This window comes from Ictidomys tridecemlineatus, chromosome 11 (genome assembly GCF_052094955.1).
Source record: "Ictidomys tridecemlineatus isolate mIctTri1 chromosome 11, mIctTri1.hap1, whole genome shotgun sequence".
NCBI classification, from domain to species: Eukaryota; Metazoa; Chordata; class Mammalia; order Rodentia; family Sciuridae; genus Ictidomys; species Ictidomys tridecemlineatus.
In genome coordinates this window covers 33,276,055-33,298,828 of record NC_135487.1, presented here as the reverse complement: position 1 = coordinate 33,298,828, position 22,774 = coordinate 33,276,055, and the positions used below count along the sequence as shown (strand labels likewise).

General features: G+C 37.8%; 1 protein-coding gene across 7 annotated transcripts in view; it reads left to right on the top strand.

Moving 5' to 3' along the window:
* Positions 1–22,774, top strand: part of Tesk2 (testis associated actin remodelling kinase 2) — a 140,642-nt gene that overhangs the window by 90,724 nt on the left and 27,144 nt on the right. For all 7 annotated transcript variants that reach the window (XM_078026166.1, XM_078026164.1, XM_078026165.1 and 4 more), the window contains one exon: positions 9,880–9,928. In XM_078026166.1, coding sequence (XP_077882292.1) covers positions 9,880–9,928 — 49 coding nt within the window. The remainder of the gene's footprint in view (positions 1–9,879; positions 9,929–22,774) is intronic.

Below are 22,774 nucleotides of genomic sequence, written 5' to 3'. Positions count from 1 at the left end.
CAAATTAACTATTTGGCCAAAATCTAGTGTACCAGTAGTATGAGAGCTGAAGTTTTCCTATTGATCTTTCTAACTTTAGAGCAGTGATGAGCTGTTTTTTGGACTAGAAAGAACTTTGTAGTTCTGCATATGTGGTCCATGGACAGCATGTACCTGAAAACTTACTAGAAATTCAGACTATTTTTTTTTCCATATTGGGGATTAAACCTTGGGTTTCTCTACCACTGATTTGCGGCATGGGAATAAGAATCATTGATGTACTTTTTAAAGTTCTGTCTTGAACTAAGAAAGATTTAAGAATTCATCCACGACTTAGATTTTGATGTAATTAGCAATAGCAATTTCAGACACATTTACTGCTGATATTATATTCTTTTCTAGGCACATTATTGCTTCCTTATCAAGGATGAGTAATATTTCCCTTTAAAATATATTTTGTTAGCAACTGGAGTGATTAATTCTGCTCAAACTTTTCTTCCACTATAAAGCTGATGCCTGTCTCAGCTTGCCAGCTGTATGACACCATTTTGAATGTGAATGGTGGTGGTTGTCTGTGCAAGGAATGAGGTAGGAGAGGTCAGGCAGAAAGGTTGCACATAGAAGGAGGGTTGTGTGACAGAACTGTGATAATGTAGTGTGGTCAATAGGGGATGGGGAAGAATGCAGAAGGAAACCATCATGTGTTGAGAGCCACAGCCGAAGGAAGTTTGCTGGGGCCCCTTAGGCTGTGGCTCTAAACAATCATGTTGTCCTGGTTGCCTGTATGTGTGATATGTGACACCTCTTGTGATGATGGCCCTGGGAGGAAGAGAAGTAAGGGTATATCACACCCAAACCAGATCTTTTCAGCTTCTAGAAAACTCCTGATTTTAGAATGTAGCCATTGCTTTTATAGTGGAACCCTATTGCCTGTCTTCTTAATAAATATTTGATTAAATCCAATACTTCCTGGCTTTCTAGTATTGTACCTATCTCTAAATGTTCTTTCTTATAAAATATATTTACATTATGAAGCTAATTTGGTGATTATTATTTCTTCATTCAGTAAATGCTTTTTAAATGTCCTATAAGGAAGGATTGTATATCAGATACTGTATGACAAAACAAGATCTGAACTCTTAAAAACCTATTTATATGGGCTGGGATTGTGGCTTAGTGGTAGAGCGCTCGATTAGCACTGGCGGGACCCAGGTTCTGTCCTAAGCGCCACATAAAAATAAAGGCATTGTGTTGTGTCCATCTACACCTAAAAAATTAAATATTTAAAAAAAAAAAAACCTATTTATATTCCAGACTGGGAAAGGAGTCAGAAATGTAAAAAGAAGAGTAACATTTTCTGGTATTTATTATGTTCCAAGAACTCAAGTTATCACATTTCATCTTTTTAAAAAATAGTTTGTAGTTATAAATGGACACAATATCTTTATTTTGTTTATTTGTTTTTTTAAATATTTTTTAGTTGTTGTGGACCTTTATTTTTTATTTATTCATTTATATGTGGTGCTGAAAATCGAACCCAGTCCCTTATGCCTGCTGGATAAGCACTTTACCACTGAGCTACAATCCCAGCCCTGTTTATTTGTTTTTATGTGGTGCTGAGGATATATGAGGCAAGCGCTCTGACACTGAGCTATAACCCCAGCCCTATCACATTTCATCTTTGCAACAATCTTATGAGTTAGGTAATATTAATATTACCATTTTGCTTATTAAGAAACAAATATACAGGTCATCTATCAGTAAGGTTAGAACTAGATTTAAATCCAGGCAATCTGACTTCAGACCCAGAACTTTTCACTTAATAATAATTAAGTGAGAAGCAGTTGTCAAAGGAGGGTGAAAAGTGCTAGCAGCACTATGGGAATGAACTAGGAAGGGAGGGGGGAGAGAAAGAGAAGGAATAATGCTGAGGACATCTGGGAGATCCCTTAGTAGAAGATGAATTTTAGCTGATCTTAGAATGATGATTTTTTTTTTTAGTCAAATATAATATTCCAAATCAAGGGAAGAGCTTCAGCTAAATTTCCAAGTAATAAGAATCATTCTTGGGACTGGGGATATAGCTCAGTTGGTAGAGTGCTTGCCTTGCGTACACAAGGCCCTGGGTTCAATCCCCAGCACAACAACAACAACAACAACAACAACAACAACAACAAAAGAAGAAGAAGAGTCATTCTTGTTTTGCTTTTGTTTTTGGTACCAGGGGATTGAACCCAGCTGTGCTTAACCACTCAGCCACATCCCCAGCCCTATTCATTTATTTATTGTATCAGGGATTGAACTCAGGGGCACTTAACCACTGAGCCACATCCCCAGCCCTATTTTGTATTTTATTTTGAGAAAGGGTCTCACTAAGTTGCTTAGAGCCTTGCTAAATTGCTGAGGCTGCTTTGAACATGCAATCCTCCTGCCTCAGCCTCCCAAGCTGCTGGAATCACAGGTGTGCACCACTACAACCGGCAATAAGAATCATTCTTGCCATTCAATAAATCTTTTCTGAGAGTTTACTAGGTACTAAAAATGCAGCAATAAATAAAAGTGGATTTTCCACAATGAGGAAAGTTTAAAAAAAATCAGATATGGCAGCTTATAATGTTTGGGAATTAATAAAGGCTTAAAAAATGTAGACAGAGAATGTAACCTATTCCTTTTGTTTTTGGTAGTAGGGATTGAACCCAGAGGTGCTTACCCACTGAGACACATCTCTGGCCATTTATTTATTTATTTATTTATTTACTTACTTACTTACTTACTTACTTATTTATTTATTTTAATTTAATTTAATTTAATTTAATTTAATTTAATTTATTTGGAGACAGGGTCTGCGCTAGTTGCTTCAGGCCTCACTAAGTTGCTGAGGCTGGCTTTGAACTTATTATCCTCCTGCCTCAACCTCCTGAATTGCTGGGATTACAGGCATGCAGCACTGTGCCCAGCATAGGATTGTTTTTTGTTTTGTTTTGTTTTGTACTGGGATTGGGACACAGGAGCACTTAACTACTGAACCATATCCCCAGTCCCTTTTTATATTTTATTTTGAAACAGGGTCTCACTAAGTTGCTTAGGGCCTTGATAAATTGCTGAGTCTGACCTTGAACTTGTGATCCTGTCTCAGCCTCCTGAGCCACTGGGATTACAGGTGTGTGCTGCCATGCCTGGCTAGGATTGTTAGTATTTAATAAAATAAAAACCACTAACATTGATTTGAGCCTATACACTTTAATATCCTGCATCTGGAATATACTATTTACTCTTCATAACCCCTTTTAAGATATATTATATGGACTGGAGATATACTCAGTGGTAGAGTGCTTACCTGATATGCACAAGGCACAAGGCCCTGGGTTCAATCCCCAGCACTGAAAAAAAAATTACATTCATGTCCATTTTTACTGATGAGGAAGCATTAGGTAACTGAGTGCAGTGGCACACACTAATGATCTCAACTGTTTGGTGGTCTGAGTCAGAGGATCACAAATTCAAGACTAACCTGGGCATTTTAATGAAATTTTGTCTCAAAATAAAAAATAAAAAATGCTGGGGATGTAGCTCAGTCTGAAAGACCCTGTATTTAATCCCTATTAGTATGTGAGTGGGGAGGAAGGTTACTTGCTTAAATGTCTCTTAGGTGAAAATGGATAAATACCTCTGTTGTAGTATAAAAGTCAGTAATTTTTTTATGTAAAGGATTAAATAATAAATATTTTAGTCTTTGCAAGCCATGCGGTCTCTGTCACAATGCCATTATAATATCAGAGCAGCCATAGATAATACTGTGACTTCAGTCCAAACAATTTATTAAAACAGTTAACCAACCCTTGCTAGTGCCCATCACAATATAGAAAGCCTCAGTGAAGGACAAAATATGGCTTATCATATTTTACCTTTACCTCTTATGCTATGGGTGGGATAATGGGACTAGAATTTTTCTAGGCAAGGATATAATTGCCATTTAATCTCAGAAGCATTATAGTTTAACCACATTCTGCATTATACCCATTTATCTTTTAATACAAATACCTTCCAACAGAATAATCCTTAGAATGAAATTTCTATAAGAGCAGGGACTTGGTTTTATTCATTTTCATGTCCTTAATGCCTTGCACATAGCAGACACTCAATAAACAAATAGTTGTTTGCATTTATTTGTTTATTTTTAAGATGAGGTCTTGCTGTGTTGCCCAAGCTGACCTTGAACTCCTGGGCTCAAGAGATTTTACTTTCTCAGCCTCCCATGCAGCTGGGACTACAGATCACTGCACTCTGCTAAATAATTGTTTAATAAATCAGTAGTATATTGCTATAGACACTGTACCTTGTGGCCTTAATCAACTTCAGCATTCTAGAGGCAGTCCTTCAGCACTCAGTATTATTGATTTATATTCATTATTTGTTAGATTTTTACCTGTTCCATATTCCACTGTTTCACTTTCTTTCATATTAGGAAGTGAGTTTGATAGTGAAGAAACTGGTAGATGAATATAGTCAAATGTCCCACTTTTACAAAGTAAGGAATGGGAGTAGGGACAAGGGTTGGGGAATGGAGAAGAGAGTGGATATATAGAAACTAGCTTCTTCCCAGCTACCTATAACCAAGTTTGATTCTTGTCTGGATTATTTTTAAGTAATTATGATAATTGCTTACAGTTTTTAAAACTCTTGCTATAGTCTAGTCACTGTGCTATACACTTTGCATTTATTATTTCATTCAGTCTTTATCACAATTTTATGTTGTGGACACTATTATCCCCATTTTATAGAGAGGGAAACCAGTATATGCCTAGTGATGGGTGGAGATGGAATTTGAACCCATGCTAATTTCAAAGCCCTTTTAACTACCCTGCTATTTTGCTTACCATGTTTTCCTAAGGCAGAGTAGGTTTCTAGAAATGAGTCGTTGGAACTTGCACCCTATTTTCCTTATTACCTAGATCTTCCTGAGATTCTTTCCTTCCTCAAGTTCCCAAGGCTCTGGATGAACTTAAAGAAAACCAGCAGTCCAGAAACCACCCATTAGCCAGGTGCAGTGGTGAATGCCTATAATCCCAGGACTTGGGAGGCTGAGGCAAGAGGATCATGAGTTTAAGGCAGCCTCAGCTATTTAGCAAGGCCCTAAGCACCTTAGCAAGACCTTGTCTCTAAATAAAATATAAAAAAGGATTGGGGATGTGGCTCAGTGGTTAAGGGCCCCTGGGTTCAATCCCTAGGACAAAAACAAAAAACAAACCAAAACAAAAACACTCCTTGAGGAAATTCTGGTATTTCCACATTAATTGAAATGTGGTAGCAGCATGTCTTTAAAACTCTGCTGTAGTATTGCAGCTTGACCAGATATTCTCCTCACTATTTCTTTTCACTTAGTAATCATTTACTAAGTTTGCATACTGTTTGCTAGGTGCTGTTAAGGGCTGTGACATGAAAGAATATGATAGACTCTACCTTCATGGAATTTTATTGTCTTTACCAGCACAATCATTGTTCAGCCTTGCACTCTCACTTGTTGTCAGTCTCTTCCCTTTTCTTTGCCATTCTAAACTTGAACTGACTTGAGACTTTGGTGGTGTTGATGAAACTTCCTTCTTGACAACCCAAACTCCTACTGTTACTGGCTTTATGATGTTTATCTTCTTTATAATAATCATTGAAATCATTGATTCATTGTTTTTATTTAAAATTTATTTATTGAAAAAACTACAAGGGCTGGAGCTGGGCTCAGTGGTAGAGCACTTGCCTCACATTTTTGAGGCACTGAGTTCGATCCTCAGCACCACATAAAAATAAAGACACAAAAAGATACTTAATCCATTTATTTTTAAAAAAGTTTTTAGTTGTTGATGGACCTTTATTTTATTTATTTGTATATGGTGCTGAGAATCAAACTCAGTGCCTCACACATGCTAGGCAAGTGCTCTACCACTGAGCCACAACCCCATTGCCCTGTATCCATTAAAAAAAAATACAATAGAAGTGTGTACAGTTAAAAATGGAAATCAAGGGCTGGGGATGTGGCTCAAGCGGTAGCTCGCTCGCCTGGCATGTGTGCGGCCCGGGTTCGAACCTCAGCACCACATACCAACAAAGATGTTGTGTCCGCCGAGAACTAAAAAAATAATAAAATAATATTAAAAATTCTCTCTCTCTTCCTCTCTCTTTAAAAAAAAAAAATGGAAATCAAGGGACTGGGGTTGTGGCTCAGTGGTAGAGCGTTCTCTTAGCATGTGTGAGATGCTAGGATTGATCCTCAGCACCACATAAATATAAATAAAGTAAAGGAATTGTGTCCAACTACAACTAAAAATTATTTTTAAAAAATGGAAATCAATCTTTTCTTCCTTTGCCCAGTACCATTTATTATTAATGCTTCTAGATATTTTCTACTAATATATAAACATGCTTTTTGAATTATGCTGTTTTATAATTTAGTGTTTTATTTATGTTTTTGGGTACTGGTGATTGAACCCAGGGGTGCTTACCACTGAATTACATTCACAGCCCTTTTTTAAAAAAATTTTTTCTTATTTATTTATTTTGTTTTGAGACAGAATCTCCCTAAGTCGCTTAAGACCTTACTAATTTGCTGAGGCTGGTCTCAAACTTGTGATCCTCCTGCCTCAGCCTCCCAAGTTGCTGGGATTACAGGCATGCACCAATGCTTTCATCTCAGTGTTTTCATTTAACAATATATTTTCAGTATCTTACCATGTCAGTGTAAAAATATTACTTCATTACTGTAATGGCTATATAACATTCCATTTTATGAATAATCCAATAATACTTAAGCAGGCTTCACGAATATTTAGATTCATATATACTATTTTAAGTAGGTGTCCTTGCTTTTAGCCCATTTGGGTTGCTTTAATACAATACTTAAGGCTGAATAATTTATAAACAATAGAAATTTATTGCTCATAGTTCTGAAGGCTGGAAAGCCCAAGGTCAAGGTGCCAACAATTTCGCTATCTGATGAGGGTTTTCTGCTTCAAAGTGCCTCATTGCTATGTCCTGACATTGTGCAAAGGGCAATGTCCTTTGGGCTTCTTCTATAGAGGCACTAACACCATTCAGGAGGGCAGAATCTTTTTGACCCAATCACCTGCCAAAGACCCTATTTCTTACTATGATCATACTGGGGCCTAAGTCTAAATATATGAATTTAGGGATATACAAACATTGAAACCATAACTTTACAAGTATTTTTGCTCACCCAAGTTGCATATATTTGCAAGATAAATTTCTAGAAGTGGAACTATTGGATTAATTAAACATTTTGTTAGATAATATCAATTACCCTTTGAAAAAGTTGTACCGGGGCTGGGGTTGTGGCTCAGCGGTTATAGAGCTCTCGTCTACCATGTGCAAGGCGCTAGGTTCGATCCTCAGCACCACATAAAAACAAATAAAGGCATTGTGTCCAACTAGAACTAAAAAAAAATATTAAAAAAAAAAAGTTGTACCAAGAACACAACAGTGTAAGTTCCTGTTTCCTCACCTTCTGGTCAATACTAAGAATTATCAGTCATAACCTTTGATAAATTTTTAAACGTGGTGTCTCATTTTTTAGTGTTAATTTCTTTATGTGTTCATTCTTTAGTGTTCATTTTTAGTTTTGAGTGAATTTGATCACATTTTGATATTAACAGTAATTTTCCTGGAAATTATGTATATATCTTTTGCTTATTTTTCTATTTTTTTATTATACATTTGGAAGAATTTTTTGTAAGTTAAAGAAGTTAGTTCTTTATCATCCACCAAATGTTTTTCTCTCCCAGTTTGTTGTTTATAAATTATAGACTTCAAACTGGGTAATCCAATTTATCTATTTCTTTATTTGGGGAAACTGAATCCCTAATAGATTTATTGACTTTTTTCTTTTCTAACTTTTTTGAGTGTGTGAGTATGCGTGTATGTATCAGCTAGTAGCAGAGCTGAAACTACATCAAGCTTCCTTACTTCCAGTTTGATGATTTGTCCATTATACCATGATATCTATAAGGCTTACTTACTGTCCTCTCTTTTCCCCAGTTTTGTGGTGTGTGTGTGTGTGTGTGTGTGCGCGCGCGCGCGCAATGGTGGGAATTGAACCTAGGGATGCTCTACCTCTCAGTTGCCCAGGCTGGGCTTGAATTTATGATCCTCCTGCTTCAGCCTCCCAAGTAGCTGAGATTATAGGTATGTGTTACCACATCTGATCCACCATTATTGTTTTTTTTATTAGTTGCTCAAGACAATACAATGATCTTGACATATCATACATTTGATTCGAATGGGGTATGAATTCTCATTTTTCCACGTGTATAGAATGCAGGATCACATTGGTTATACAGCCACATTTATACATACAACAGTACTAGTGTCTGTTGTATTCTGCTGCCCTTCCTATCCCCCCTTGCCTCCTCTATTATTGTTGTTTTTTAAGTTTAAAAAATATTTTTTATTAGAGCTTTATAGTTATAAAGTTGAAGTATCATAGTAGTTGGGTTTATCCAGACAAACAAATGCATGGAATTCAATTTCAATTCATGATCCCCCTTTTTCCATTCCTCCTCCCCTCCCTTCCCCCATTCTCCTTCCTCTACTCGGCTAGACTTTCCTTATGCTCATCTATTTGTTTATATTTGATTGGTTCTTTTTACTTACGCATAAAGGTGAAGTTCCCTGTGATGTATTTATATATGCACATAACATGATAAAAGAATTCATTCTGCATTGCCCTACCTCCACTCTGCCTCTCAATCTCCTATTCCTTTTTTTGGTGCTGGGGATTGAACCCAGGGCCTCACACATTCGATCTTCTACATTATTGATCTTCCTTTTATCTTTATTATATCCTATACTTTCCTCCCCTTTCTTTTCCTTTACTCTAGCATATGAGAGAAAACATTTGGCCTTTGAGTTTCTGATTTTGGCTTATTTCCCTTAGCATCATATTCTCTATTTCCATTTACTGGCAAATGCCATAATTTCATTCTTTTTTTATAACTGGGTAGAACTCCATTGTGTGTGTGTGTGTATGTGTATCACAGTTTCATTTTTAAAAGATTTTTATTTGGTGCTGGGGATTGAATCTAGTGCCTCACACATACTAGGCAAGTGCTCTATCACTGAGCTACAACTATAGCCCTATACCACAGGTTCTTAATCCATTATATATATTTACAGGGATCTGGGTTGATTCCATAATTTAGCTATTGTGAATTGTGCTGCTATAAACATTGAAGTGGCTGTATTGCTATAGTATGCCAATTGTACACCTTAGGGGAAAATACCAAGGAATGGGATAATTTGGTCATATGTCCATCATTGTTTTGTGAGTTTTTTTTTTAACTACATATTGCTAAAACCAGATGTTTTAATGTTGATGTTTCATGGTAAACTTTGAGTTTTATCAGTCTGGCACTTTAATTAGGATTAAGAGGGGCTGGGGTTGTGGCTCAGCAGTAGAGCGCTCTCCTAGCAAGTGCGAGGCCCTGGGTTCTATCCTCAGCACCACCTAAAAATAAATTAAATAAAATAAAGATTAAAAAAAAAAAGCTTTCGGGCATGCATGCAGCCCTGGTTCGATCCTCAGAACTACATACAAAGATGTTGTGTCCACCGAAAACTAAAAAATAAAATATTAAAAAAAACTCTCTCTCTCTCTCTCTCTCTCTCTCTCTCTCTCTCTCTCTCTCTCTCTCTCTCTCTCTCTCTCCCTTTAGAAAAAAAAAGCTTTCATTAAAGAAAAAAAAAAGATTAAGAGGCTATGGGATTGAATAGGAACCCACAGTGTTTCACAGGTATTGGGTTGTTTCTGATGCTTGGGTAACTCTATAGTTTATCTATATGGAATTTATGTTCATGTTCTTTTCATTTTAGTTTTAAAATTATTTTATTTTTCAGGTATTTGGGTGTATGTGTACATGAAGGACAGTTGCATGCACTTACAGAGGTAAGACTTTAATACATGGGTTGAAGTGACTTCTTTGTCTTAATTTCAGCATTTATGGTTGTATAGTAAGTGTTATGTGTGTATGCAAGCAGAATATGTATGTTTATGTTTATGCAAAAATGGCAGTATTTGCTAGGCATGGTGGCATACTCCTGTAATCTCAGCAATTTAGGAGGCTAAGGCAAGAGGATTGCAAGTTTGAGGTTAGCTTCAGCAACTAAGACCCTGTCTCAAAATAAAAAAAGTGTTGGTAATGTGACTCAGTGGTCAAGCACCTTTTGGTTCAATCCCCAGTGCCAAAAAAAAAAAAAAAAAAAGACAATGTTGACAATGCTTTCTTCTATTCCCTTGGGACAATGGTCATATCTCTTTATACCTTTATGTTCCTTCATAGTAGTGGTGAGTACTATGAGAATATGACTATTGAAGTGTTAAATTTGTCCCTGCTCCCTGGAGGACTCCCTTCTAAGCTGAAGGATGGAGGCATCACTCAACTATGAACTCTCCTGGCACCAAATTTCAGATCATCTGGGAAATGTTTGGGGTCCTACTCTAGAATTCCACAGTCACTGCTCTGATTTACTAATTGGTTTTATTACTTATTGATATCAGATTACATTTCCATTCTCATTTCATTTCCAGCCTTTGTTAGAGAAATATGTGATAGTCATTACTTGTCTTCTGAGGGCCACAAAATTCTCTCTAGAGCAAAGGTGTCCCAAAGTCAGGTACCAAGTTATGAGCTTCAGAATATGCTTGAGTTTCTTGGATACACAGATTCCTGGAATCTTCTAGGTTTAATAGGTACATAGGTTCCAGGCATAATTTTAAAATTATTTGCATCACTGAGGATTGAACCTGGGATTTCATACATCCTATGTAAGTGCTCTAGTGCTGAGCTATACCCCACTATTCCTTTTTTTTTTTTTTTTTTTTTGGTACTGGGGATTGAACCCAGAAGTGCTTTACCATTCAGCTGACCTTGAAATTTTGATCCTCCTGCCTCAGCCTTCTAAGTAGCCTGGACTAAAGGCCTACACCACTGTACTCATCCCCATTTGTTTATTTAAAAGCTCCCCAGATTGATTGATTGATTGATTTTTCTCGTGTTGTGATTTGAACCCAGCACCTGACACCCACTAGGCAAATGTTCTATCACTGAGCTGTATCCCCACACCTCCTGAGATCATTTTAATAAGAATATAGATTTGAGAATATGTTCCAGAATGTTTTCATATTCCTCTTTGAGAAGTTACTACTAAAGTACAGAGTGAAGAATTAGGGAATTTGTTTAACAGAATTTGTAAGAGTTTAATTTCCTGCTGACTTGTTGCCTGGTAATCCTTAGTATATTTTGAAGGAAAGTCCTATATGCTTCACTCTGTGTCTCTTTTCTGTTACCAAAGGCACTGGAATGCAAAATGGGTATAACTATATCCTGCCTCTTATCTGGAAGGCCAAAAAATGATGGAATGGTGAGGAAGTTAAGAGCATGATCTCTGAAGTCTAGATTGATCCCCCTAGGTTTGAATCTCTGTGCTTGTACCTCAATGTTTTAATCTGTCGAATGCAAAGAAGAATATTAGTACATGCTTTTTGAAATGTAGAGAAGAGTACCAGAGTTGAACCCTAGAGTATTCACTTTTAAAGTGCAGGGAGGTTAATACTGAGGAGTGGTTATTGAGGTAGGAAGAAAACCAGAAGAGCATGTTCTTGGGGTGGAAAGAAAGGTGTTTCAAGAGGAGGGAATAATTAATTGTGACAAATGCTGCTGATAAAATGAGGACCCCGAAAGGACGCTGTGAGTATGAATTATAAAATGCTTATTTAGCACAGTGCTCGGCACATATAGTAATTGCTTAATACATGTTAACTGTTTTCAACTTTAATTATCAACAGTGACTAGTCCCTCCTCTGAATTCTAAATTGTCAATATTTTTCTATTCTGTTAATGTCATTGAAGTTTTAAAAAGCTTTTTACTGAGTTATGAACAGAAAACACACACATAAGAAAAATATAGCTCACTAATTTTTCCAAAGGAGCACACTTTAATCAGCATTCTATATCAAGATTTTCTGTGTATATCTTTTCTCAGAAGTGAGTTTATAATTTTTTTGTACCAATGATTGAACCCAGGGGTACTTAAACACTGAGCCACATCCCAGCCCTTTTTTATTTTAAGACAGGATCTCACTAAATTGCTTAGGGTCTCACTAAGTTGGCTATCTTTGAACATGTGATCCTATTGTTTCAGTCTCCTGAGATGCTGGGATTAAGTGTGCACAACTGCATCCATTTGGCTAGATTAGACACTTCTACTGGTCACATGCTTACTCATGCATCTGCAGGTCAGCTGATGATCTGCTCTATCCTGGGATTTACTGGAGTAGCTTTGCTCTAGCTATTTCTCTTCTTCCTTCTGGGACTAGTAGTCTAACTTGAATATACTCTTTTAGGGGTGATCCTGTATCAGCAAGAGTATCCAGTCTATTTATGTAAATGTGTTCCACAACTCTGTACATGTTCAAGTGTGCTTGACTAACATCCTATTAGACAAAGCAAGTCACATGCCTGAGCCCAGGAGTGGGAATTATGCCTTGCCCAAATTAGAAGTGTATTCCAGTGGGCTGAAGTTGAAACTCAGTGTTAGAGTGCTTGCCTGGCATGTGTGAGGCCCTAGGTTCGATCCTCAGCACTACATATAAATAAATAAAATAAAAAAGATCCACTAGCAACTAAAAAAATATTTCTTAAAAAAAGAAGTGTATTCCAATGTTACGTGTCAAAGGGCATGGATTCAGTAAAGAGTGAAGAATTAAAACTCTTGATGCAATCTCCTGCACTCTAAATATCCCAATGAATAGATCATTACTAATTTTTCTTTTCTGGTTCAGTTGAGGGTAAAGACTTTCTTTCTTTCTTTCTCTTCTATTTTTTTTTGGGGGGTGGGGGTGGGGTGTTAAGGATTGAGTCCAGAACGCTTAACCACTGAGCTACATCCCCGGCCCTTTTTATTTTGAAACAGGTCTCAAAATAAAATGTAGAAAGGGCAGGGGATGTAGCTTAGTGGTAGGTAGAGTGTCCCTGGGTTCAATCCCCAGTACTGCAGGGAAAAAAATTAAATTGAAATAAAAAATTTGCCAGGCGTGGTGGCACATGCCTGTAATCCCAGCAGTTGGGGGAGGCTAAGGCAGGAAGATCATTAGTTCAAAGTCAGCCTCGGCAAAACCAAGGCGCAAAGCAACTTAGTGAGATTCAGTCGCTGGTATTGCGCCCCACCCCCACCCCCCCGAAAAAAAATTTAAAATTCTGTAGTCCTATGTGTCATCTGTTTTATAGAAGAGAAATCTAAGGCTTAAAGAAATGTATGATTGGATACAGGTTTGTCTGGTTTCAAAGTCTATACCCTTCCCACTGTATGCTATTCTGAATTTATTTTTATATTCAACAGGGCTAAACAACAGGGCTTTGTGTAGCATATGTTATATTTGTAGAATTAGGTTCTGACTAACTCTTTATGTATTCTGGGTTATTTGAAAAATATGTTTTCTGGTTATTGGGTATATTCGATATAAGTAACAGGAAATAGTTAAGTGGCCTTAAACAACAAAAAACTCATATAAATGAAATTTCAGCACTTATTAGTTAAAGTGTTGATTTAATTCAGCAGCAAAATAGATGATTTCTAAAGACCCTACTCTTTACATCTCTATACTTTGTCTTTACATTATCAACATCATCCTAAAGTTGGCTGTCCTTCATAATAAAAAAGTAGTGACTGAGCTGGGGATAGTAGTAGTGACTCAGTGGTAGACTACTTGCCTAGCATGCACAAGACCCTGGGTTCAGTCTCCAGCAGAAAACAAAAACAAAAACAAACAAAAAAACAACTTGCCACCAATTTGCATGATATATGTTTTCTGTATCTAAAATGGATGGGGGTTGGAGTAGTCTAAAAGTAGCTGGGCAGGGAGAAGGGATGCTTCTAGACAGATTATGTGCCATCTCATAATATTTTTCTTTTTAAGCTTGATAAGAAAAGCACAAAGAATGTCCTTACAATCAAGTAGTGTGAGGACCTATTAGTATAGGATGTCTCAGTGGCTAGAAGACTAGAGATTTGGAGACTGGGTTGGGTAAATAGTTGTGGGATCTCCTGATCAAAGGAGCCAGCAAATAAATTAAGGGTGGGGGGTTATCTCTTGCCTTTTCTGCCACTGAAAAACTATTTTCCCCCCACTGTGGCAACAAGAACCACTCAACTAATTCTGAAATTGCAGAATATTCCTTTGACCTGCTTAGGTGATACTGTCTTTTTACAGCAAACACCTCAGTCAAGCAGGTATTTGTTACTGAAGAAATGCTTTTAGTTCATGAGGTAATGAAGTGGATCAGTTCTGTGGACTGCTACAGAACCCCGCCATACACCTTCTTTCTTTATTGCTTTGGGAATTTCTTGTTTATGTGAGTTGATATTATTGCTTCTGAGTTGGTTTTGTTGGACTTATAAGAAGCCTTATATAATCAGACAGCTTTTAATGAAAGGAAACTCTCTGGGTTCAGGGACCAAACTCATGCATTATTTATTTATTTATTTAAAAAAGAGAGAATTTTTTTAATATATATTTTTTAGTTTTCAGCGGACACAACATCTTTGTTTGTATGTGGTGCTGAGGATCGAATCCGGGCCGCATGCATGCCAGGCGAGCGTGCTACCGCTTGAGCCACATCCCCAGCCCTCATTCATTATTTATAAAAATGAACAGCCAAACCCTGATTCCAGTTTCTTGGTGTGCTGTGACATTGCCATTAGTTGTACCTGCTGCTTTCCTTTTTGTGTGTGTGTGTCCCAGTACAAAGTAGTCTTTTGGCCTAATTTACCTTGAGCCAGATGCAAAGTTGCCTGGTGCCCTGAATTGCATTAATTTGGTGGCAGTATGGGGAAGCTGCTGTTACCCCATGTAAGTTGAAGAGGGCACCCTTAAGGTACCAATGATTGCCCCTATGATTCAGGATTTCCTTAAGGACTATCGAGGATGGGGGAAATGACAAAATATGATTTAGAAACAAGGAAAAAAGAGATTCACCTGATACATATTACTTTGAGTGGGTTTGCTATTGGCTAGGCACTTTTTTTAATATTTATTTTTTTAGATGTAGATAGACACAACACAATGCCTTTATTTTTATGTGGTGCTGAGGATTGAACCCAGGTCCCGCCCGTGCCCGTGCGAGGCCAGCGCTCTACCGCTGAGCCACAATCACAGCCCCTGGCTAGGCACTTTACTAAGCTCTGAGCTTAGAATAAGAAAGATTCCTGTTCTCCTTATTTATTGTTGCATTACAAACTACTCCAAAACAACCATTTTATTTTGCATGTGATTTTCTAGATCAGGTATTTAGAAGGGCTTTGCTGGATTGTAAGCCATCTCTATCAGTGAGGGTAGCTAAATTAGAGGACCCACTTTTTAAATTTATTTTTATTTTTTGGCACTGGGTATTGAACCCAGGGGTTCTTTATCACTGAGCCACATCCCTAGCCCTTTTTGTTTTTTGTTTTAAGACAAGGTCTCACTAAGTTGCCTAGGGCCTTGCTAAGTTGCTGAGGTTGGCCTCAATCTTTTTTTTTTTTTTTTAAGAGAGTGAGAAAGAATTTTTTAATATTTATTTTTTAGTTCTCGGCGGACACAACATCTTTGTTTGTATGTGATGCTGAGGATCGAACCTGGGCCGCACGCATGCCAGGCGAGCGTGCTACCACTTGAGCCACATCCCCAGCCCCATGGCCTCAATCTTATGATCCTCCTGCCTCAGCCACCAAAGCCACTAGGATTACATGTGTGTGCCACTGCACCCAGTAGGACCCACTCTCAATATGACTTCTTTATTTACATGTCCAGTCCTGTGGTACTCTTTTATCCCCACCCCCCTTTTTCCACATGGTATCTTATTCTATTCTCTAGGTCATTTTCATATAGCTTGGACTTGTTACAGCATGGTGATCTTAGGATAGACAGTGTGGTAACAGGTGAGTGGTTCAGGCCACACAAGTGGAAACTGAAAGTTTTATTATGATCTAGCTTGGAAAGTTCCATTGTTGCTTAAGCTGCATTCTTTTTGGGCAACAAGTCACTAATAGCAGCTCTGATTCAACGTTCTTTCTGCATAAACTATGAAATATTATATAACTTTTCAGTACTCTCAGAATAAAGTCAAAACATCTGATCTTACTACTGCTTATCTCTAAGGGTCTCACTAATCACTTCTATCATCTCTGCTCTGGTATGAACTATGCACTATAGCTGTACTGAGCCTCTTCCATTTTCACAAAATGTATGTGACCCTTTCCATCTTTGGGCTCCCACACTAGTTCTTCCCCTCTGCTTAAAACAACACACCTTTCCATCTCCTCTTAGTCCAATCAATTCCTCAGGACCCCACTTAGATACCACTCTCTATAAGAAGCCTTTCTTTTCTTTTCTTTTCTTTTCTTTTTTTTTTTTTTTTTTTTACCAGTGGGGAAACTGGGGACTGAGCTCAGGGGTACTCTATCATTGAGCTATATTCTCCAGCCCTTTTTTTTTTTTATTTTGAGACAGGGTCTCACTGAATTGCTGAGATTGACCTAGAACTTGTGATCCTCCTTCCTCAGCCTCCTGAGACTCTGAGATTGCAGGCATGCATCACTTATGAACTAGAAAGCCTGTTTTGGTCTCCCAAGAATAATTTTGCATCTCTCCTATGCTCCTATAATATAGTAGTTTTTATCGCTGATTTCAGTTGATCATTTGCTTGTATATGGAAATAACAAATTTCTTTTTTTTTAATATTTATTTTTTAGTTGTAATTGAACACAATACCTTTATTTTTATGTGGTGCTGAGAATCGAACCCAGGGCCTTGCATGCGCTAGGTGAGTGCTCTACCTCTGAGCCACAACCCCAGCAATAAATTTTTTTTTTTTTAAGAGAGAGAGAAGGGGACAGAGAGAGAGAGAGAGAATTTTTTAATATTTATTTTTTTTTCTTAGTTCTCGGCGGACACAACATCTTTGTTTGTATGTGGTGCTGAGGATCAAACCCGGGCCGCACGCACGCTAGGCGAGCGTGCTACCGCTTGAGCCACATCCCCAGCCCCAGCAATAAATTTTTTGAGAGCAAGGACTGTGACATCTATTGATTCCTAGCAGAGTGCCTGACAAATGGTAGCTGTTTATCATAATTGTTAATTGAATAAATGAATAATATGCATAGCAAAGGAAATAATCAGCAAGGAGACAACCTACTGAATGAGAGAAAATATTTACAAAATATTCATTCATCAAGGGATTAATATAAGGAACTCAACTCAGGAATAAATAAATAAAGATGATTTTTAAATGGGCAAAAAAGCTGGGTGTGGTGGTACACACCTTTAATTTCAGTGACTAGGGAAGCTAAGGATCACAAGTCAGCCTCAGTAATTTAGCATGGCCCCCAAGCAATTTAGCAAGACTCTGTCTTAAAAAAAAAAATCAAAAGGGCTAGGGATATAGTAAAATGCCCCTAGTTTCAATCCTCAGTACCAACAACAACAACAAAATGGCAAAAAATCTGAATAGTTCTCGAAGATGATATACAGATGGCTAACAGCTATATGAAAAATGTTCACCATCATTGATCATCAGGAAATGCAAATCAAAACTACAGTGGAATATCATCTCACCCCAGTTGTAATGACTGTCACCAAAAAGACCATAACAAATGCTGGCTGGGATTCAGAGAAAGGCTAACTCTCATACACTTTTGGTAGGAATATAAATTATTATAGCCTTATGAGAAACAATATGGAATTTACTTTTAAAAAAAGTAGAAACATGCTGGGCCTGGTGGTAATCCCAACAATTCAGGAGGCTAAGATGGGAGAATCTCAAGAGCTCAAGTTCAAGGCCAGCTTGGGTAACTTAGAGAGACCCCATCTCAAAAAAAGAAAAGAAGGGCTGACAGGGTAGTGGGTGGGTGGGTGGGGGATGTTGGTAGTAGAGAACCTCTGGGCTTAGTTTCCAGAAAGAAAGAAAGACACACACACACACACACACACACACACACACACACACACACACCAAGACACACACACACCAAGACACACACACACACACACACACACACACACACACACACACACACACACACACACACCCTGGCTCAAAGACACTTATCTCTCGGAAAACCATTCCTCTGATTCTTACTTTGTCTTTCTTTCCCTCCCCAAACCCCTCCCCCACCCCACCCCCACACACTATTTATTTGGTCATAATATTTCCCTTCATTTATCTCCTCTTATAGTATCTTTGAACTACTTTTATCTTACATGTAGTAAAGTTGTTTTGCTTCAATTTCCCTGCAGAAGAGTGTAAAGTTCTGGGCTGGAGCTGTAGTTCAGTGGCAGAGTGCTATCCTAGCATGTATGAACCACTGGGTTTGATCCTTAGCACTGCATAAAACAACTAAACAAATGAAGGCATGCTGTTCACCTACAACTTTTTAAAAAAAGAGTATAAAGTTTTAAAGTAGGAAGGACCAGGTTTTTAGATCAAAAAGCTTGGGTACATATCCAGACTCCACCATTTTCTAGTTGAATATTCATGAACAGGTCATTTAAATTCTCTGAGCTTGATTTCCATGTTTATTTAAAAAAAAATAAGAAAAAAAGAAGGATGAGGTATCTATATTTGTTTCTTTTTGTTTTTATTTTGTGGTGCTGGGATCAAACCCAGAGCTTTCTGCATGCTAGGCATTTGCTCTGCAGCTGACCCCAGCCCCAAATGAGGTGGTGAAGATGATTTGTAAACCACTTAGTTGCTGGTGGTTAGCAAGGATAATACGTTACTCATTTGTATACTCCTATTCTCCCAGCAATACTTTGTATTTAGTAGCCTGCTCTGCCCTGTGCCTGTGCACACACATACAGGCTGAATGAATGGGGGGAAATTAATAAAACGGTTTATACTATCAAAAAAGTGAAATAGAGGTAAATTTTCTTTATTTCTTTTTTTCTTTTCTGGTACTGGGGATTGAATCTGGGGGCATTTAACCACTGAGCCACATCCCCAGCCCTTTTTATTTGTTTGAGGCAGGGTCTTGCTAAGTTGCTGAGGTTGGTCTCAAACTTGATTCCTCCTGCCTCAGCCTCCCAAGTCCCTTAGATTACAGTTGTGTGCCACTGTGCCCAGCTGAGGTAAATTTTTGAATGCATTTTAGTATCTATATGATTGGCTGGAATTTTTGCCTCATGAATAACTTCTAAATGGATTTTTGCATTGTTCAATTATAATGCCTCTTGCATAGTCATCTTTGATTTTGTAACTAATTTGACTAACATTTCATTTTCTATCCAATTAGCCGATTAGTCAAATACATATTTCTGATGTACTAAAAAAGAATAAAACGAGCACTGGGGCTTTTGGAGACATACACAAATATACACAGAAACATGTTACCCATTAAGTGCAATCCACTAAGATTTTTGAATGAGAAAATATTTTTTAACCAAAAATTTATTGTATTTGGCAATATCAAGGATAGCTTTTATTTTTCCTTCCCAAGGGTATTTTACCACTAAACTATATTTCCTGACTCTTTTATTTTTTATTTTCAGACAAGGTCTTGGTAAGTTGCTGAAGCTGGCCTTAAACTTGCACTCTTCCTGCCTCAATCTCTCAAGTTATTGGGGTCACAGATGTACACTACCAAGCCCATCCATTTACCTACTTTTTATCTTTCCTCTATCAGTCATTGGTACTCTCTGAGAATCAGCTAAGACCAATTTATGTTTTTTCTTGCTGGGGATTGAATCCAGGGCCTTATGTATGCTAAACATGTGCTCTATCACTAAACAATATCCCTAACCACAAGGCCAACTTTCAAGTAATGCAGCAGATCTAGATATAATGTCACTAGAAGGGTTTAAGGAGTTTGAGTTAAATTATTTCAAAAATATTCTAAATGACTAGAAGCAGGGAATGCCCCTAGCCACTGAATTTGGAAACCCTTTCCAGATAAATTCAGTAAGATCAGGTCCAATGCCATTTGTACATCAGTGCCTAATAATAAATACTATTCTCACCACCTGCCTCACACCAGTAAGATCTTGTCCAAGGAAGAACCTTAGAATGCAATGCTGTGCTGTCATTGAAAGGCTCAGACAAAGGCTGAGTCTGGTTTTCTATAATGAAGAGGCTTTGCTGATTACAATGTTAAAGAGCACATAGCTAAGTAAGGGAAGTATTTTAGCTGTACTGTCCCAAATATTCCTCATATCTCAGTAAATGATGATGCAATGGCATCATTTGATTTCACATTCTCCTTCTTTTTTTAATTTTAATTTTTTTTTTTTGGCCTGGGGATGTGGCTCAAGCGGTAGCGCGCTCGCCTGGCATGCGTGCGGCCCGGGTTCGATCCTCAGCACCACATACCAACAAAGATGTTGTGTCTGCCGAGAACTAAAAAATAAATATTAAAAATTCTCTCTCTCTCTCTCTCCTCTCTCACTCTCTCTAAAAAAAAAATTTTTTTATTTTTTAGTTGTAGGTGGACACAGTATCTTTATTTCATTTTTATGTGGTGCTGAGGATCGAACCCAGTGCCTCATGTGTGCTAGAAGAGCACTCTACCACTGAGCCACAACCCCAGCCCCACATTCTCCTTCTTATCAAAGTCACTACCAAGACCTTGCATTCCTATCTCCAAAAACAGATCTCTAAGCATCTTCACAGACACCACCCCTATTCAAGCTATCTCCTCTCTCATCAGAAGTAAGTCAAGTTCCTCCTAAGTGGTCTACTTGTCTCCACTTTTGTCCTGCTATAGTAAATTTTCTACAGAACAGCCAAAATGCTAATTTTAAAATATAGGTGGTATCGTACAAATCATGAGCACTCCAGGTTCAGTCCCCACCACAATAACAAAAAAGTAGAGAAATGGTTAATTGGGGAGAAAAAAAGGTAAAATAAATCTAGATTTACTACATTCAAAAAATTATCCATAGGATCACATGCCGCTTGGAATGAAGATTCACCAAACAGGCTCTATACTTTGGTAACCTGGGTCCCCGTTACCACATTCAAAAATCTACAGACAGTCAATGTGGATGAGAACTAACTGCTGATAGTTAAATAAAGTCATAAAACTGTAAAAAAAAAATTATCCATCTGGTTGGAAGTATAGCTCAGTGTTAGATTGCATGCTTAGCATGTGTGAAGCCCTGGGTTTGATTACCAACACCACTCCCTCAACAAAATTATCCTTCCGGTTTCACTCATTTATTCTTTCATTCTGACACTTGAGATGGTCTGAAACTGAGTAAAAGAAAAGACTCTTCTGTTTTTCTTTTAGGGTGTAGATGGCCCTTATATTTCTGTCTGTCCCAGACCTGAAATCTTTTCTGTGCTGTCGAACTGGAACTGGCTGGGTTCTCTCTTCCCACTCTTTCATTTGGGTAGATAATTCCAAGTAGTCTTTTTGAACTTCTGTGAACTTGAGGGAATTTGGTTACCTATCCTTAGAGGAAATTTCTTTTCTTTTTTTTTTTTTTTTAAAGAGAGAGTGAGAGAGGAGAGAGAGAGAGAGAGAATTTTTAATATTTATTTTTTAGTTCTCGGCGGACACAACATCTTTGTTGGTATGTGGTGCTGAGGATCGAACCCGGGTCGCACGCATGCCAGGCAAGCGCGCTACCGCTTGAGCCACATCCCCAGCCCCCTTAGAGGAAATTTCTGCCTGCAGTTACAGGGACAACTGTTGTGGGAAGCTGGATCTTTCCAGGGCAAATTGGAAATCTTTGTTCCCTCTCTCTACCTACCACTTACCATTATAAAATACCATTTGTGTTTGGAGTTTACTTCCTTTAATTTGTGTGTGTGTGTAGTACTGGGGATTGAATCTGGAACCTTACACCTGCTAAGCAAGCACTATACCATTTAATTGCATTTCCAGCTCTTTTAAAACTTTTGCTTGACTTTTTCCTTAAACAGAGGCTAAATAGTAGTTAAGGAGGCAGAAGAAAGGATTAGTTCATTTGAGGACAGGGTCTCCTTTGATATAAATCACCTTAATTAAAAACTTAACCCTGGGTTGTGGCTCAGTGGTAGAGACCTTTTGCCTGGCATGTGTGAGGCCTTGCGTTCAATTCTCAGCACCACATATAAGTGAATATAAATGAATATAAAGGTCCATCGTCTATATATATGTAAACTTAACCTCTTTTGGTTTCTCTTTTCATTTTAACTACTATCAAGACCCTACTCCTCAGATCTAGTGTGGCTGGGTCAGGGTACGTTGTGTTCCTTAACAGATTGCTTTGTTCATTCTGAGCCCAGTACTAAGTATCAAAGGTTCCTGTCTTGACCCAGAGAGAGTACAAGGGTTGTATATGTGAGGTAGCAGGCTGAAGGGAACAGTGCTTTAGAACTTGATCCCAACTAGTATGTTGAGGTGAAATTCTCCTAGATTTTGAGATAGAAAAGCAGACTGAATGGAATAATTGAAAGATCTGGCCTGACTGAAATCATGTCTAGAAGTTGGGTTGTAGCTTAGTGGTAAAGAGGATGCTTATTACCACATCACCCCAGCACCACCCCCTGCCAAAATTTTTTTTTTTAAAAGAGGAATTAATTAATTTTTTAAAATGCCTAACCCATTGATTGCTGGCTTATTTCTTTAAGATTTGATTTGCAGGTTAATAATCTTTTTAATTGTTTTTTTAGTTGTAGATGAACACACAGTATCTTTATTTATTTTTATGTGGTGCTGAGGATCAAACCCATTGCCTCACACATGCAAGGCAAGTGCTTTACCACTGAACTATAGC